Source organism: Penaeus monodon, chromosome 14, assembly GCF_015228065.2.
Source record: "Penaeus monodon isolate SGIC_2016 chromosome 14, NSTDA_Pmon_1, whole genome shotgun sequence".
Taxonomy (NCBI): domain Eukaryota; kingdom Metazoa; phylum Arthropoda; class Malacostraca; order Decapoda; family Penaeidae; genus Penaeus; species Penaeus monodon.
In genome coordinates, this window is record NC_051399.1 from 21,121,877 (window position 1) to 21,141,876 (window position 20,000).

The window sequence follows — 20,000 nt, forward strand, 5'->3', positions numbered from 1 at the left end:
AGGTAGGAGGGGTAGGTAACGGGTAGGGGTAGGATGGTTCAGGGTAATGGGGAGAGATACTGGGGGAGATGTTGAGAGGGGAGGGGAGTGGAGTGAAGTACAGTTTTGGAATAGGCAAATCTCGTCGACGTGCTTCTTGTCTGGCCTCGTAGAGTGAGGCCTAGTTTGAATCTGAGAACTGCGATTTCAGATTTGAGCTTGTAAGCAGAGCAGCTCCTATAAGATACATTATGGGAGCCACCATGATTGGCACATGTGCAGAGCAGGTTGGGCACATAGAGGGCAGCGGGCTGTGGAGCGACAGTGTTTGGCAGGGTGGCCAAAACGCCAACATTTCTGACATTGACGGGGAAGTGGTCGATATGGTTGGACAGGGCAGGCCACTCCACCCATATAAACTTCATGGGGTTAGAAAGCAAAATAAATGTGCTAGACATCAAAGGTCATATATAGAAAGGTATATTTGTGAAAAGATAAAGTCTTATAGCAGTTCAGAACAGTATAGCACTGAAAGGGGCAAAGGAGGGTGAGGGTAGAGAGGGTGAATAAATAGGCAAATGTAGTGATTAACATAGGTGATTAGATCAAAGTTGTTAGAGGAAGTGTGTGATTTTGCAAGGAAGTCCATAATGCAAGGTGGGATTAGCAAAAGGAGAAAGGGGGTTTAAGGGTGATTAGATTAGTTTCATGAGTAAAGTCAGCAGGAAGGGAAGGGAGTTGTTGTGACAAAGTCACAACATAATGGGGAAGGAAGGGGGATAATGCGGATGAAGAGGGGAGCAATGGATTGTATTGGGAGGAAAGGGTGTAGGGGGAACATGAATAAGAGGAGCATGGATGTCGGCAGTTATTTCGAGTGTAGAGTGGATGGAAACAGAGAGATTAGAAGATGGATGAGGTGTAGGCCTGTTATCTTTGGTCATGATTAGATAGTTTGAAGTTCTGAGAGTTTCTGATGTGGATTTGGTTGGGAAGGTCTGAGAAACAAAGGTTTCCTTACGAGGGGGAGAAGAAGGGATAGGCGTCTGAGGGGTGGAGGAAGAGGTAGGTGGAGGAGAGGGTGATGTAGGAGATGGGTTGGAATGTTTAGGTTGTTTGCTACGGGTAGAGCGAGGAGGGAGAGGGCTAGGTGGCAGGGCAGTGATTGGGGTGTCTGGATTTAGAATGGCAAAAGAACTTGACTGGGAGAGGAAGGGGGTAAAAGTTGAAACGTTAGACGGAGGAGGAATAGATATAAGGGAATGTAGAAATACCGTGGAAGGAAGGGGAGGGGCAAAGTGAAGGGCAACATTAGAGTAAGGAGTAAGAGAAAAAAAATCGTCGACGTACTTCCAGTCTGGCCTCAGAAAAAGTGAGACCAAGTTTGAATTTGAGAGTTGCCATCTCACATTCAAACTTGTAGGTGGGGCATCTCCTATAAAATACATTATGGGACCCTCCACAATTGGCACATGTACGTGACTGTGCAGAATAATTTGGTCGATCATGACCAGGTTGGACACATATAGGGCATCGGCCTGTGAAGCGGCAGTGTTCGGCAGGGTGTACTAGACGCCTACAATGTCAATGTCATAGACACTGATATATCTTTAAAAATTAGACATAATACATCCCCAAACACCTTACACATGCACAAAACACAATATAAGGTTGATACTGTCGGGCAGGGAGGGATTCTCCCCCAACATAAACATGAACGGGGAGGTCATGTGTATGGAGAGTAATCTTGGCAATATTGGAGGGGAGTTACAACAGTCTCCAGGGGGAATGGTGTAACATTGTACTGATGCTGTATCAGAGTTCATGAGACAGCCGAGTAAGTCTTCTCTACAATCTGACCAATCTTAGTATTAGACAGGGCAGTTTGTTGAGGAGATGGAGACAGTTCCGGTACAAGTATTGAGGGAGGGATGAGGCTAGGCAGGAATGGGTTTGCCAATGAAGTCAGGGTTGATAATGCTTTAGCTTGGGATTCTGATGCAACTGTGACAAGGCGGGAACGATCGGGGCGGCTGCGGCAGGAAACTTCGCCTACTTGTTTTTGGAGGCATCATTGGAAAAGGAAAGGGTTATCATCTATCTCAATTGGCTGGGCTAAAAAGAGTACTTGGAAGATATGTAGAGAGGGGGTAGCAGAAGGATAAGGCCTTGTGGAAGAGGGAGTGTTGAGTGAAGTAGTACTGCGGAGATATGGATAATAAAGCTGCAGAGTAGTAATAAGGGAGGAGGGGGTTAATGGTTAATGGTTAAAAGCAAGATAAATGTGCTAGACATCTAAGGTCATGTAGCACTATAGTTAATGTTAGGGAAGGGTGGTTGAGTTAGTGATTAGTTGTCTAAGCTGGGCAAAGGAATTGGTGAGTGAAACGGTTAGGGTCGGGTGTGGTAAGGAGTTAGATTAGATGAAGAATATGTATGCGTTTGAGGAAAGAGAATAGGTTGTTGAAGCAAAAAGTGTGGGATTCTGTAAGGATGTCTGATAGGTTGGGAGGTCGGTGAAGGGGGGATAGGTGGGGGAAAGCAGAGGTATGAGTTGTTTCAAAACGTGGGCACGACAATAGGATGTGTGGGATTGGAGTGTCTGGTGGTGTGTATTGACTTTATGAGAGTTAATGAGTTACATAAGGGATTCACGTGCGTAAGGAGTTTGTAAGGCGGGGTTGGGGTCGGGGGGATGGGCTGTGTTGGGAGGGGGTAGGAGGATAGGGTGTAGGGGGGATATCGTTAGGAGGAGGATGGATATCAGCAGTTACTTGGAGTGTGGAAGGAGCAGGAGTTGTAAGATTTGGAGGTTGAGTGTCAGTTTTCATTAGGTAATCTTGAATATTTTCAATGGTTTCTTCTTCTGAGTTGGTTCGGGAGTTTTGGGGGATAAAGGATTTCTTGTGAGGTGGGGAAGAGAGGACTGGTGTCTCAAGCATAGGAGCAAAGGAAGGTGGAGGTGATTGTGGTAGGGGAAGAGGGGGTGGAACGCTTGTTCTGTCTGTTACGGGTACTGCGAGGAGGGAGAGGGGAAGGTGTTGGGGTTGTAGTGGTGATTGAAGTATCTGTAGTAGAGATTGGAGTGTCTGGATTTAGGATGGCAAAAGAGTTTGACTGGGGAAGGTAGGAGGTAGAATGTTAGATGTAGGGGGGGGGGGTTAGGAGAATTGGTAGAATGAGCAGTATTACTGGAGTAAGGAGTAAGGGAGAAATCACGTCGACGTGCTTCTTGTCTGGCTTCACGTAGTGTGAGTCCAAGTTTGAATCTGAGAGTTGCTACCTCAGACTCAAATTTATAGGTGGGACAACCCCTATAAAATACATTATGGGGGCCGCCACAGTTGGCACATGTGCGTGATTGTGCAGGGCAGTTAGATCGGGTATGGCCAGGTTGGGCACATAGTGGGCATCTGGCTGTGGAACGGCAATGTTTGGCTGGGTGTCCTAGACGCCAACAGTTTTGGCACTGACGTGGAGGGTTGGTATGGACGAACAGGGAGGGATTCTCCTCCTATGTAGACGTTAAAGGGAAGGTCATGCCTACGGAAGGTAATTTTGGCTATGTTAGTGGGTTTCTTTCGATGACCTCTGGGGGGAATGGAGTAGCATTGTACTGATGTTGCATCATAGTCTGTGAGACAGGCAAGATCTTCTCCACAATCTGACCAATCTTTGTCATAGATTGGGCAATTTGCTTGGGAGATTGAAACTGTTCCGGTGCAAGTATTGAGGGTTGGATGGGGTTCTGCAGGGATGGGGTTACCATATAGGTCTGTTAGTTTTGTTAATGCTATAGCTTGGTTTTCGGATGTTACTGTGACAAGACGGGAGCGGTCGGGTCGGCTACGGAAAGAGACTTTACCTACTTGTTTTTGGAGACATTGTTGGAAGAGAAGGGTGTTGTCAGAGTAGGGAGCTGTGGGAGGGATCACGAAAAATCGGTCCCATTTGGCTGCGCTGAAGAGGGTATTCAAAATTGTTGTAGAGATAGGGGTAGTAGAAGGGCGGGGCGTGACGAAGATGGAGTAGTGTTAAGGGAGGTAGTGTTATGGGGAGGTGGGCAATAAGGCTGTAAGGATTAATAAGGGAGGATGGGGTGGTTGATGTTGGAGGTTGTGGGGGTAGAGGTGTTGAAGTTGAGATTGCTGGGAGAGTGGAAATGTTCCTTAAGGGTTGATTGTTGGCTACTGTACTAGTAGGTATTGATGAGGGGGTAGTTATTGCAGTGTTCGGAGCCGTGGTCAAAGGAGAGCCTGGGGTCAGGGAATCTGGTGGGTTTACATCGTTGGGGCTATTTGATAAAGGGGCAAGCCTCATTGCCCCTAATAGTGGGGATAAGTTTTCATTACTGGCCATGGTAAGCCTGGATTATGTTGGGGATAAAACAGTCCACCCCTCAGGGTCCCTTTGAGGGGTAAGGGCTAGATAACTAAATCAGGGAATACCGTGCCCATGGCTCCCTCAGGCCGTTCAGGACTGGCACAAAGTCAGCCTTTCATCCTTTCAGCACGGCTCTCACACCTTAGGAGGTGGATAGCAGAAGGGTTTGGTGAAGGGACAGAAACGAAAAGTGGGAAGGAAAATAAAGACCATGCAAAATTAGTTGAGTCGAGGGCTGAGTCCCAAGGTTGGGGAGTTCCCCATCATTGGGTCCCAGTCTCCGCCTCCTAAGCCCCCCACGACAACAACGGGCAAGGGATTGGGGGGGGGAGGAGGGGGTAGTAGATGAAATCAAGGATACTGGCAGAGGAGGAATGTTTCCTAGAGGTTGAGTCATGCCTGGGTGGATAATTTTGACTGGACTGAGGTGAAAGTAGGCGTTGAGAGGAGGGGTTGTAGTAGTGGGGTTAGTTGATAAAGGGGTTAGCCATGGTAAGCCTAGAGTATGTTGGGAAGAGAATGGTCCACCCCTCAGGCTCCCCTTGAGGGGTAAGAGCTAGACAACTAAACGGGAATATCATACCCATGGCTCCCTTAGGTCGTTCATGACTGGCACAAAGTCAATTTTAAACTTTCACTCACCATATTAATGCGAACCGTGCCATTGCTTCCCTTTGGCTAAAATTCAAATTTTGGGTGAATATCTGGACATCTTCAGCTTTACACTCCAGCGAATCATGTAGTGTGCCATAGCCAAGCACTCTGCATGCCAAAGGGCCGACACTGAGCTAGTGGATAAAGGGGAAAGCCTCAATGCCCCTAATAGTGGTTAATGGTTAATAGTTGCAAAGTAAAATATATATGCTAGACATAAAAGGTCATATAGTAATATAGAAATGTGTAATAGCGAAGTGGGTAAAGAGGGGGTTAGTTGATGATTATGATGGATGTCAGCAGTTACTTTAATTGTAGAAGGAATGGAATAGGAGTAGAGAGACTGGAGGATGGTTGAGGTGTAGGCATGAAACATATGGGGGGTGGGGACAGGAGACAGATGTTGAGGGGTGGACGGAGAGGTTAATGGACAGGATGGGGTAGAAGATGGGATGGAGCATTTACCTTGTCTTGTGCAATGAATTTGGTGAGGAGAAAGAGTGGTGGGTACTTAGGAAGTAAAGAAGTGATTGGAGGGTCTACAATAGTGGAATAGATTGGGGTGTCTGGATTTAGAATGGCAAAAGAATCTGACTGGGAGATGGAGGGAAGTGGGATGAGGAAGAGATGCTGGAGATGTAGAAACATTTTGAGAGGAAAGGGGAGGAGATGAGAGATTAATGGAGTAGGGAGTGATAGAGAAACCATGTCAACGTGCTTCCTGTCTGGCCACATGCAGAGAGAGACCAAATCTGAATCTGCTACAAGTACTTCAGACTCAAACTTGTAGGTTGGGAACCCCTATAAAATATAATATGGGACCCACCACAATTGGCACATATACATAACTGTGCAGACCAGTTTGATTGATTATGACCAGGTTGGGCACATACAGGTCATCAGGCTGTGGTACAGCAGTGTTTGGCAGGATGGCTTAGACAACAGCAATTCTGACACTGATGGGAGGGGGGAGGGAGGTTGTTATGGTCGGACAGGGAGGGATTCTCCACCAATGTAAACATTAAAGAGGAGGTCATGTCTATGGAAAATAATCTTGGCAATATTGGTGGGGGACTTACGACAGTCTTTAGGGGAATGTATAGCATTATACTGATACTGCATCATAGTGCACAAGGCAGATGAGGAAGTCTTCTTCACAATCTGAACACTCCTTGTTTTAGACAGGGCAGTTTGTTGGGAGATGGAGACAGTTCCAGTACATATATTGAGAATGGGATAAGGTTAAGCAGGAAAGAGTTTTCCAGTGAAGTCTGTTTATGTTTGACAATTCTTTAGCTTGAGCTTCAAATGTAACTGCAAAGAGGCAGCTGTGGAAGGTGACTTTGCCTACTTGTTTTTGGAGACATTGCTGGAAAAGGAGAATGTTGTCAGAGTAAGGAGCTGTGGCGGGATAATGAAAAATTGGTCCAATATGGTTGGGCTAGATAAAGTATTTAAGATGTTTACAGAGGGGGAAGTAGTAGAAGGATGGGGGCGTATGGAAGAGGGAGCAGTGTTAAGAAAGGTAGTATTATGGAGAGGTGGACAATATGGTTGTGTAGTAGTAATACTGGAGGATGGGGTAGTTGATGAAGAATGTTGGGAGTGGAGATGAAGTAAAGGATGCTGGGAGAGGAGGAATGTCTCCTGGAGGTTGAGCATTGACCTGGGTAGATGATATGATAGCAGGCATTGAGGAGGGGATAGTAGTAGCATTGTTCAGTCATAGTCAAAGGAAAGCCTGGAGTTGTGGAACTGGGAGAATTTGAATTCATGGGGCTATTTAATGAAGGGGCAAGCCTTATTTCCCCTAATAATAGTATCAAATCTTCATTATTGGCCATAGTAAGCCTAGGGTATGTTGGGGGTAGAAGTAGTCCATCCCTCAGGGTCCCTTTGAGGGGTAAGGGTAGACAACTAAATGGGAGAATACTATGGCTCCCCCAGGCTGTTCATGACTGGCACAAAGTTATCCTTTCAACACATATCTCACACTTTAAGAAATGGATAGTAGAAGAGATTAGAAAAGAGACGGAAATGAAAAGGGGGAGGGAAAAATTGGATTGGGAGTCAGTGCCCCTAATAAGGGCAAAAAAATCTTCATTATTGGCCATGGTGAGCCTGAAAAATGTGGGGAAGAGAAATCTTCAGGGTCCCCACTAGGGGTAAAGGGCTAGGCAATTAGCCATAGGAATACCATGCCTATGGCTCCTGGAGGCCTTTCAGGACTGACACCAAGCCTGCCCTTCATCCTTTCAGTAGGAAGTGGACAGAAGATGGGGATGACAAAGAAAGGAAAAAGAAAGGGTGAGAAGAAAGGACCATGCAAAATTAGTTGAGGTGAGGGCTGAGGTCCAAGTTAAGGGTGATCCCCTACATTGGGCCTCAGTCTCTGTTTTCCTAAGCCACCCCACAACAATAACGAGCAAGGGATTGGGGGCTGAAGGTATGGGGTATAATTCATGATTAATTACAATCAATTAGAATTTAGTATTGTATTATGAACTCATTCCCTATTAAATTTACATGTACAGTAGTTTGGTATATTGGTATATAAAATAATAGTTCATCCTGAATTGTTGGTGTTTATTAAATTTACAGGGTTATATAAAAGTCAGAAATTGAGGATACAGGGTGAAGATGAAAATTTTACTAATAAATCCATTCATTAAAAACATGGCTTCACACTGAACTGAATTCTCCCATATTTATATAAACTGGATAAATGAAGAAAAATTATATATATCCTTATAAAAACAATTCAATACTTCACCCTGTACATAAAGTTACACATTATAATGCTGATTTCAAATTGATGCAATAGTATATAATTTGAATTATTTGTTTGTAGAGATAGATGTTGATGATAATGACAACTAATGCATATTTTAATATTCTAAATGCTTCTATCATGGATTGGGGAAAAAAGAAGGAAAACAGAAAGAAAGAAAGAAAGAAAGAAAAAAAAATTTACTGTTAGATACACAAATACAATCAAATGTATACAAATGTGAACAAACTTTGACATTACTAGGTGTGTCCATTACCAATGATGTACATTTGACTTCAACTTTCCCTATCAGTAGATTGATAAAAAAAAAAGCCAAATACACATAGCCTATATACACTTTCCTGCACTATCAAAATATGTTTGCAGCAAATTGCACTTCAGTGACCATCATCTTAAAAAAAATTGAGAACATATTAAAAAAAAAAGTGAGGTAACATTCCAAAGAGAAACTGAACTTCATAAAATAGTCCTTAATTCAAGTAAGTAATGACTAAAGTCCACGCACAAAAATAACAAAAAAACAATACCATGCACAGCAATGAAACACTTCACAAGGTATTCATGAATTTCTAATGTTTTTGTTCTTCCAGTATTTCATCTGAACTGTCTCTGGTGGAGTACATCTGTAGATCTTACAAACAGAAGGATACAAAAAGATGAATGCTTACATAATTCACATATATATAGAGAAAAAATGCATTTTATTGATGGATTACTAATACCAACTCTTCTTTTTTTAGTGGAGAGTAAGTCAAGAAAATATCAACACAATATTTTCAAGAACAAAAAGGAAAGCACCAGTAGGAAAAGCATTAGAAGCACAATGAGAATATCAATTCTAAAAATAGGCTTATATTGTGTTTTGTGCACATGTTGGGTGTTTGGGGATGTACAGTGTCTAATTTTTAAAAATATATCAGTGTCTATGTGCATGGCATGTGTATGTGTGTGTGTGTGTGTCTGTATGTGTATGTGTGTGTGTGTGTGTGGTGTGTGTGTGTGTGTGTGTGTGTGTGTGTGTGTGTGTGTGTGTGTGTGTGTGTGTGTGTGTGTGTGTGTGTATGCATGTGTGTGTGCGTGTGTGTGTGTGCGTGCGGGCATGTTCTTGTGTGCATACATACAAGCATCAAATAACATATAATTATATTATAATATATAATATGTATATATATATAGTATTATATTATATTATATATTATATATATATGATATTATATATATATTATATGTATATAATAATATATATGATAATATATATATATATATATATACATATACTAACATATATATAATATATAATATATTATATATATAATATATATATATATATATATAATACTATATACATATATACATATATTATAATATATATATATATAATGATATATATATATATATATATATATATATATATATATATATATATATAATGTACATATATATATATGTATACACATATACATATACATATACATACATAAAGACACACACACATGTATGCACGCAGACACACACATTCACAAATGTCAGCTTAAAGAATCTATACGCTGCCTCATTTAGAATAAACAAATTTCTGAACAATTTAAAATCTATTTCCATATTAGTACTTTAACAATACTACTACAAATACACAAACATGCAAAAAAACAACAACTTATAAGCTTAGGTTCAAGGTAACATTTTCTATAATGAAAACAATTGTTTTCATCCTCACAATTAACATATTATTTAAAAAATTTAATGAGTATTTCATACATTTCTTTATATAGTAACATACTTATATATGGTTGACATTGTAAAAGTATAAAAGAAAAATCTGGCATTATATGAACCAGAACGTCAATCAATGTAGATATATCATTAATACTGTCATTAAGAGAAACAGCTTAGAAAGAAGTACCTACTAAAAATTGTCACTTTTTGATATTTTCAAAGAGAAAAGTAACAAACCATGTTGATCACGTTGAGATAGTAAGGCTCATTTTTTTTTTTTTTTTTTTTTTGTACTACTTCATAAAAGCCTACATACTGTAAACAGAAACCAAGTCCAGTAGTTTGTGCAAAAGAGAGGAGTGAAGAGGAGAGGAGAGGAGAGGAGAGAGTGATGGGGGGTGGGGGGGGAGGGAGGGAGGGAGGGAGGGAGGGAGGGAGGGAGGGAGGGAGGGAGAGAAAGAGAAAGAGAGAGAGAAAAAAAAATTACTGTAAACAGAAACCAAGTCCAGTAGTTTGTGCAAAAGAGAGGAGTGAAGAGGAGAGGAGAGGAGAGAGTGATGGGGGGTGGGGGAGGGAGGGAGGGAGGGAGAGAGAGAGAGAGAGAGAGAAAGAGAAAGAGAAAGAGAAAGAGAGAGAGAGAAAAAATTACTTTCCCCACCTAGATTGCAATTTGTGCACTATGTATGTATGTATATGTGTGTGTATGTTGTATGTGCATGTGTGTGTGAGAAAGTGCACATGAATGTGTGCAAGTGTGTGTTTCTTGACATATATATGCTTATGTTATATATTGTGTATTGTGTATAAATACAATCACCAAATAAAAAAGATAAATAGTACTACCTCCAGCCTATTCTTCCCTTTAGTGTCAATCTGCTTGCAGTATGTTAAAAAAAAGTCCCAATTTTTTTTGTCTGATCCTAAGTAAAAGCAATAAAATATTCCCCTTATTTTCTAATGCTAAAGCTTTATACAATCACAGAGATTTTTACTGTAAATTTGATATTAGGACTCTCATTAATAAAAGTAATTCATTCTAAATATCAAAAAATCTAATTACTGACAGTCATATTGCTATAGGAGCTAACAGCAAACAGTACACTTGACATGGAGATTACACATCTAATATTCAGTATGCAATACAACACAGATACAAAGAATAATTGTAGAGAACAGTTTGGAACACACAGATCATGTTGTCTCTTGCTGCTGAAGAATATCACTGTTGGTAATTAGGGTTATATGCTAGCTGCTTCTCTGAGTAGGGAGGTGGCTGGTCAGCTGTTGGATGAAATCAGAACAAGACAATTAATATATATCATTTGGCATCTCAAAAATATGCATATCAAGTGGATTTTATGAAAATATGTAGAATAAACAATAAGAATGTGAAAATTATAAACACAAAAAATCCAATAATATCAAGAAAATATACACTTTATTTTAAAAACACTTAATTTCAAATGATTAATTTCCAGAATATCTAAAATCATCTGAGAATTTCATCTGTATTCTGTTTAAAAATATTTCAAATTCTATTTTACACTTCTATCATAAACAAGAGCAAAGTTTTATCTAAAATCAAGTTTCAGGCTTTAAAATATCAAATCTTGGATATAAAATTATAACAAAGTTGTAACACAATAGTGCTCACTACTGATTTTATTAAATAATGAACAACAATTGACAAAGTATTAAATATAAAATGCTTACATTTCAAACTCTGTAAAAGTCATATCTGAAGAATTTGTAAATTTACTCTCCAATCTATTTGTTACTAAAATGAATTCTAGTAAAAGCCTACTTATTAGCTGGTGTACATCTGATATATGTCATATCTATGAGATATCCAATAGTTTGTAATAATGCATTACTGTTAGTCTCCTGGGCATGCATCCCTTATTTAAAAATTTCACTATCCTGTTCAAATAAAAAAAAAAAAATTCCTTCTAGTTCACATTTAGCAATTATGTTAGTGAGAAGAACTTAGAAAATGAATAAGATACACTCCTAAATAATGGAAAATACAAACTGACAAATGAAGAATTTAAGCCTTATTAAGCCTTAGGACTGATGGTTCACTGGTAATAGAACAACAAAAAATAATATGACTAGAATGACCTATCAAACTATAGTACAGCAATTATATTGCTGTCAGGTTCTCCGAGAAGGGATCAGACAGAGAAAGTAGCAAAGGCACGGGCAAACTTGATAAGCCTTATTCATGCAGCGGTGATACACGTGATATACAACACTGATACACAAACAGGAATATGGGCACGAAGCAATAGGTTTACATCACCAAGTCACTGCACTTTACTACACGAAAGTCATGAGCACTTTATAACACAATAGTCACAATCACTGCACCACACACTAGTCACTATACTTAGTCATAGCAAAGCACTTGAATAGGCACGGTCGCATGGCAAGAGTGGAAGGTTGACTGCCAAAATTCTGGCGGATGCCCCTTTTATCCTTCCCGACATCCTTGTTCCTCAGGCGGAGGATATGACCAATCACGGATGACCTAATCCCGCCTACTGAGCCCGAGTATACATCGCCAAAGGTCCTAAGCATACCCAAGATGAGTCTTTCCCCCCGTGATGTGGAGGCCAATCACAGACGAGCTAATGCCGCCCCACGGGCTCAGGCAAACGCCGTTAGAGGACCACAGTGCCCAAGATGAACTTGACATCTCACCTGGTCTTCTTAAGATAATCATCCGGAGTAGATATTATCTACAAAACATCTTGGGCACAGACTTCCTGATTCCTCCTAGCTTGGTGCACTGTTGGGTTCCTCTGGTGAGTGTGCTCTGCTAAGGAAATCAGTTTCACTTCCTTTGATCAATTGCACCTGGATCCAAAAGTTCTGTGGGTACATGGCCCATCGCACGATCCTTGCGTTCCCATATTTTGTTCTCCCAAGGTAGGCCAGTGGTTGATGATCTGTTTGAAGTATGAACCATGTTTTTTTTTGTATGGTGTCCTGTCAGATTCAGACATTGACTGTCACAGCATGATACTTAATTGTATTTTCATTTCGTGATGATCTTGGAGTGAGTACGTGGTAGGGTCCCCAGTTCCTTTCCACGGAGAATGCCGTTGTCACCTTTTAGGTAATCATTCTCTCTATTTACCTGGCACTGACTTGGGCTGGCTTGCCCAACCAGTGGTTAGGTAGGCAATCGAGGTGAAGTTTCTTGCCCAAAGAAACAACGCGCCGGCCGGTAACTCGAACCCTCGAACTCAGATTGCTGTCGTGACAGTCTTGAGTCTAATACTCTAACCATTCCGCCATCGCGGCCTATATGAACCGTGCATTGTAGATATAATTACTGAATTTCTTCACGGCTCAAACGGCAGGTAGACATTCCTTTTCCATGGCCGAGTACCTCCTCTCACAGCTAGACAGCTTCTTACTGGCGTAGCTTACAGGGAACAATTCACCATCCCATTCCTGTAGCAGGACAGCACCTATGCCTGTGTCTGATGCATCGGTAAGCCGGATGTATGGACGAGAGTGATCGGGGAGTCTAAGAATGGGCTGATTAGTCAACAGCGATTTGAGAGAGGAATATGCTGCTTCTTGAGGCTCCTTCCATCGTACCTTATTCGGCTGCCCCCTCTTGGTTAGGTCAGAAAGGGGGGCAGCAATGCTGTATAGTTGGCTATATAATGCATAGAGTATCCTATCAAGCCAAGAAACGCCCCCACTTCTTTTTTTATCTTAGGACGGGGAGCTTGTCTAAATTTCACCAGATTATCTTCTAATAGTCCCATGGATCCATTAGGGAGCACATGCCCGATGAAATCCACCCTGTTGGTAGCCAGGATGCATTTAGATGGCCTGGCCTTCATCCCGGCTGCATTTATCCTTTAAAAAGTTCCTCCAGAAGCCGAAGATGTTGCTCCCGAGTGGACGATGATGTCATCAATATAACTCTGAACTCCACTCATTCCCTTCAATAGGATCTTGATGGCCCATACAAGGGTTGCTCCAACATTCACAATCGCAAATGGCATCCGCAGGAATTTGTACTGTCCATCTGGATTAACGAAAGCTATCTTGTGGATGTCTTTTTTGGCCACTGGTATTTGCCAGTATCCTTTGCTAAGGTCGATTTTGGAGAAGTATTTCGCCCTCCTAGCTTGTGCAGTAATTCTTCTGCGGTGCTCATAGGCATGGGATCAAACTCAACCTTCTTGTTCAGCTGGTGGTAGTCCACAACAAACCGATATATTCCATCTCTCTTCTTCACCACCACAACTGGTGATGCATAAGGCGAGCGGGATTCCCGGATGATTCCTGTGTCCAGCATTTCTTGCACCTCAGCCTGCAGAGCTTCCCTGAGTTTATATGGAACAGGGTATGGTTTTGCTCGAACAGGTATCTCATCGCTTGTTCACATATGATGGGTGATGAGATCGGTTACTCCCAGGACCCCAGAAAACATATCGCGATATTGTTCAGTTAAGTTCCCCAGTTCAGTGTGCTGGAGCTGGGTTAACTGTTGTCCCATCTCAATTTGACCTTGTGGGCTTGAGGCCTCTAGATCTCTCAAGATTGCATTCTCACTGTTGATCTACTCTCACTCGATTACTGCAGCTGCAGCTTTCTCAATGTTATGAGTTGAAGGGGAGTCCATGTTGGAGTTGTCACTAGTGATGGTCCGTTGCTGGTTGGCTGTACGGTCTGCATGTCTGACATAACCTTTCAGGAGGTTAGCATGGAAGGTCTTCAATTTGTTGCCCACCTTCAGCTGGTATACGTTACCCCGACGAGCTTCCACAGTCAGAGGCCCCTTCCACTGTATTTGCAGTTTATCGTGGGTCGCCGGCAGAACCAGCACTTCATCGCCTGCTTTGAACGAATTGGCCTTCGTCTTGCGGTCATAGTGCTTTTTGTACTGGCTCTGATCTCCTTCTAAATTCTGTCTTGCCAGTGCCATAGTTTCTTCAAGCCTTTTGCGGAGGTCAAACACATACTAATAGCTTGGTTTGATTTGTGGGGCAATTCTCTCTCCTGTCCATAGCTCCTGCAGGATCCCCATTTTCTTTCTTTTAACGGTAGGTTCATGTCTGAGCCGCCGTGGTCACAACATGATACTTAATTGTAGTTTTCATGTTGTGATGCTCTTGGAGTGAGTACGTGGTAGGGTCCCCTTCCTTTCCACGGAGAGTGCCGATGGTACCTTTTTTAGGCAATCACTCTCTCTATTTATCTGGGCTTGGGACCAGCACTTGACTTGGGCTGGCTTGGCCACCCAATGGCTAGGTAGGCAATCAAGGTGAAGTTCCTTGCCCAAGGGAACAACGCGGCGGTTGGTGACACGAACCCTCGAATTCAGATTGCCGTCGTGACAGTCTTGAGTCCGACGCTCTAACCATTCGGCCAACGCGGCCTTAGGATCCCCATAGGACCCCGAAATTCATGCTCATATAAGAGCTCAAACGTGGCAAAACCAGTGTAGGACTGAGGTACTTTGCGATAAGCAAACAGTAGTGGACTCAAGTACTGGTGCCACTGTCGGGGCTGCTCCGCACACAGACGACTCAACATTGCCTTGAGGGTGCCGTTGAATTTCTCAATCAAGCCAGTGCTCATGGGGTGGTAAGGGGTTGTTGGCAACTGCTTCAAGCTAAGCAGATGGCTCACCTCGTGCATACAGTCAGATATGAACTGGGTTCCTCGATCATGGATAATTTCCTCTGGTATACCCAGGTGGCTGTAGATTTCCACCAAGGCCTCTGCCACAGTCTCAATCGTCATCCTCTTCAGGGGGACTGCCTCGGGGTACCTGGTTGCATAGTCCACCAGCGTGAGAATGTATCGACGGCCCTCACTGGATGCTGGTTTTATGGGGCCAACAATGTCCACTGCCACTTGCTTGAAGGGAGTGTCAATCAGTGTAGTTTTCTGCATGTTTCAATGTCCGTTGGCACAAGTCACATGACTGGCAGAAGTGTCTGACATCAGCTGCACAACCAGGCCAGAAGAAATTGCTAAGGACCCTATCCTTACACTTCCTGGTGCCTAGATGACCTCCCATGAGAGAGCAGTGAGCTACATCGATCACTTGGCTCCTCAATGGTGTGGGGACGACGACCTGCCGAAGGGGTTGTTCACGTTTTCTCCTTGGATGACTTGCAACATGATAGACGACGTCATTGACGATCTCGTAACATATCTCACATCGTCCTCTACCTCGGACTTCAGTGAGCTCTCTGAACTTGTTCAATGTGGTATCAAGATGATGTTGCCTGACCAGTTGCCTGGTCCTCAGTGTCTCCTGCTGTCTTTTTGTAGCTGCCATTTGTTTGGTTTGCTCCGGGGGCCCTGCGCTAGGAATTTCTCCGATGATGAGGTCAGCAATGAGGTTTGGCATGCATAGACCATCCACCTGCCCTTGCAAGTATGGGGTATCAACCTATATACGTTCTGCCCATGCCCTCCTGACCATGTTGTCTAATAATTTTATCCTGACAGGCATCACCATGTACTCATTGTCCTTTACATACCTTGCTTTTACTATTACTGTAGTATAGCCGGTATCGCACTGGACATTAAATTTTTTCTGCCAACTTTGCCCTCCACCAGATTTAGTCTACCTTTGGCGGTGGTGGTTCCGACTCCCGTGTACAAGATAACGGGTAAGTTCCTGTTGTCCTAGTCACTCTCAGCGTATAGCATGTGCCGTTACGATCGTCCGTGGAAGTCCTGTAGTTCATCGTCTTTATGTGGGCCTGCACCTTGTAGAGGACACTGTCATGTCATCCAATCCCAGCTCCTCTGCTTCGGCCACTGCGGCATGAGCTGTATATGGCCGCTTCCGTGGGCAGTCTGTGCCACTCCTCTGCTGTGTCAACGGACACCCTGTGGCTCGGTGCCCAATACGGTTGCATCGGAAGCATCGGGGAGGCAGAGGTCCGACGGTCGATCGTCTATCCCCACCTGCCCTCAGCATGGCACGGTCATCAGAGCGACTCTTGGACGCAGATTGACGAGTAAATGTTCCCTGGTTTGCGCCACTAATCGTCAACAGGCCCCGTGCCTCAAGGTACAGACTCACGTGTGCGACTAAATCGCTACTATCTTTCAGCACACGATCACACACTAACGTTGCCAGTTCTTTGCTGCATTCGTTGAGGAACTGTTCCTTGAACATTAGCCACTTTAACCCCTCATAGTCGTGGCTCACACCTGATTGCAGAACCCATCTATCGAAGCAATCTTTAAGCCTATACATGAACTGTAGTGTAGTTTCCTTCTGTGTTTCTTGGTCACTCTCCTGGAACTTTTTCCGATAGCCTTCTTCGGTATGGTTTTACCAGGGCAGTAGTGCCATTTTTAACACGTCGTAATCGTGCTGACTGCTTGGGGGCAGGTGGGTGAAGACATCCAGTGCTGCCCCTGAGAGTGTATTCCCAAGGTGGGCTGACCAGTGTTGGCGGGGGAGTTCTGCCTGTGTAGCTCAGTTTTCAAATCTCCGCATGAATGAATCAATGTTGTCTCAGCCGTTGACAAACTGGGGAAAGGGAAGGTGAGGACCCCTAGTAGAGTACACACTAAGCAGTATGGGGCCCTTATCCTGGTCTTGTCTTTCTGATTTCTGTTCCTCAGCTTCATGTCGCTGGCGATACTTCCGCTCCCACAACAGCGCCTTCCGTTGTTGTTCTCTGTCTTCGTAGTATTGTTGCAGATCATCCTGCTGCATTTTCTCCTGTTCCTGTATATAGTGTAGAAAGGCTTTCCCCTTCGAGAGCGATCTTCTCAGCCTCCATCAGATAATCACGTGTGATGAGCCTTTGTGGCAACTGACTGTATGATCCTGGCCGAAAAGGGATCAGACAGGGAAAGTAGCAAAGGTATGGGCAAACTTGATAACTCTTTATTCATGCAGTGGTGATAAACGTGATATACAACACTGATACACAAACAGGAATACGGGCACGAAGCAATAGGTTTACGTCACCAAGTCACTGCACTTTACTATACGAAAGTCACTGCACACAGTCATGAGCACTTTATAACACAATAGTCACAATCACTGTACCACACACTAGTCACTATACTTGGTCACAGCAAAGCACTTGAATAGGCACAGTCGCATGGTAAGAGTGGAAGGTCGACTGCCGAAATTCCGGTGGATGCCCCTATTATCCTTCCCGACGGTGTTAACGCTGACATACTTGTTCCTCGGGCAACACGACAGAGGACGTCATATGACCAATCACGGATGACCTGATCCCGCCTACCGAGCCCAAGTATACATCGCCAAAGGTCCTAAGCATCCCCGAGATCCCCCCCCCCCCCCCCCCGTGATGTGGCAGCCAATCACAGATGCCGCCCCACGGGCTCGGGCAAATGTCGTTAGAGGACCACAGTGCCCAAGATGAACTTGACAATTGCCAAACAACTATTATCATGATGAGTAGAAAATCACAGATTCATGACTCAATTTAACTCCAAGATAAATGATACTGACATCCTATCTTTAACACAGTATCTTTGTTCCCTCCATTTGTGTTACCTAAAATAAACCATGAACAATGTAATTTAACCAACTGCTCCAAGCAAAAATATGAACAGAGAAGAGAGTGATGAATGAACTTTTATGACCTTATCATTCCTTACTTTGCTATTAATCTAGGAAATAATTAACTAACAGTTACAGAATGTAAGACTAGCATCACTAGATCTCTAAAATTGCTTTCACAGAAAACTGATTTTGATAAGCTGTAATAAAAACTTCTCATGCAATCACTATTTTCTAGATAGATACCTTGCATAAGATGTATGTGCAATCAATTCTAGAGACTACAGTGATAATGTAATATATAGTATGATTGTTACTGATGATGAGAATATTAAATCTACCAATGTCAGATATTCACATGGCCTAATATTTCCATCACTAATCTACACATTTTGTGGTGTAATAATGCATGCACAATCATGCAGACATAAGCAGAGATCAAGAAATAGTGTTACAGAGTTAAACCTAAAAGTGATATGTGTGACCAAAGTGTAAACAAAAATATAATAGGAAGATTGATCTGTTATGATGCATAAGCTAAGCTCCAGTTCATTCAACATCCATTTCCTAAAGGAAGTGTTAAACGTTTTTGTTGATATCCATGTATCTTCATCACACTTAACCCCTATGATCCGGATGATGTGACCATCACGTCATGAAAAAATTTGGCTTGAGGACCGGGTGATGTGAACATGCTGTCATGGGAAAACTTGGCTGTGGGCCGGGGTGACGCAACCTGTCATGAGCATATCGGCTGAAGGCTGGGGTGATAGGAAAGTCTCGCCATGAGTGCACGAACCTCTTGGAGGGTGATTGGACTAATTTAGTGTTTAGAAAGGGGCTTTTGCATTATTTCCATCAATAAACGAGTGTGGGATGTAGCATCCGTGAGCCATGACTGGAAGAGTGCTGGCTCCATGGAGAATGCCACTTTCATACTCAGCATCCTGTTCTTGGCCACTGAGACCACCGACACAGTTGTATTGCAGAAAATGAAAAAAAGACAAATAACAAAACATTGCTTATTGCTATTATTATTTTTCTTGCACTGAGTTACAGACTACCTAGAGAGATGACATGAAGTCTGTGCATGGAAATCAGTCTATTACCATCTGATAAAGTAAATCATATGACAAATATGGACAGTGGAAAATGGCAAAAAAGCTAAAAATGCTTATGCATAAAAAGAGGAAGTAACACTGCAAAGGGAAGGTATAGAGTCTTATCACCACATATGAGTGCTTGTGTGTGCCCGGCCTACAAGCCACATACCCGTCAGAGTGGCTACTCACGCAAGCCTAATGTCTGTATTCAACCTATGTGATTGCCGTGAAGCAACCGGATCCAATGGGTTAATAAAATACATTACTGAGTTAAACTTTTATAGCTTTGAAAGACATATAAAAGTTTCAAAATGTGCAAAATACCTTTGTTTGAAATAAAATCTATAACATATATTCATGTTGCGTCTAAAAATAATAGTAAGCCATAATCCATTCAGTGCCAAACCTTTGGCAGAAAAAGTTAATTGGATTCTTAGTCTTTCAGGAATTTTAATCAAAGACATTTTGCATTCTAATGATATACTAAATCTCAGAAAAACATATGTCATCACTTGTAACTATAATCCTCAGCCCCATATTAATGCCAATATCATTACCTCTGTGATGTTAAATTAGATATTTGAAGCAATGACAAGTGAAACTAAAATCTAATCTAAATAGTATCCTTCAATCTTTTTTTCCTTTAATGGGATATTCAAAATAACATACACATATGCTACCATTATTACAGTACAAAGTACAAAGATGTTATATTTAGTTAGACAGAAACACAGTCACTCTTACTCTTTGCTTTCTCTCCTTCCTTACCCAATCAATCATTTCATTAATTTGCCTTATTACTAGTGCAAAGGTGAGTGTTTCCAGAGTATGCAGG

The 20,000-nt window shown here is 42.5% G+C and overlaps 1 protein-coding gene across 2 annotated transcripts in view; it reads right to left on the bottom strand.

Annotated features, from left to right (window-relative positions):
- Positions 1-10,353: 10,353 nt before the first annotated feature.
- LOC119580973 (protein shisa-5-like) overlaps positions 10,354-20,000 on the bottom strand; it is a gene marked incomplete in the record, with an annotated part of 138,338 nt that continues 128,691 nt past the window's right edge. The window contains 1 exon segment of one of the 2 annotated variants that reach the window (XM_037929220.1): positions 10,354-10,801. In XM_037929220.1, coding sequence (XP_037785148.1) covers positions 10,740-10,801 — 62 coding nt within the window. 2 annotated transcript variants of the gene reach the window in all.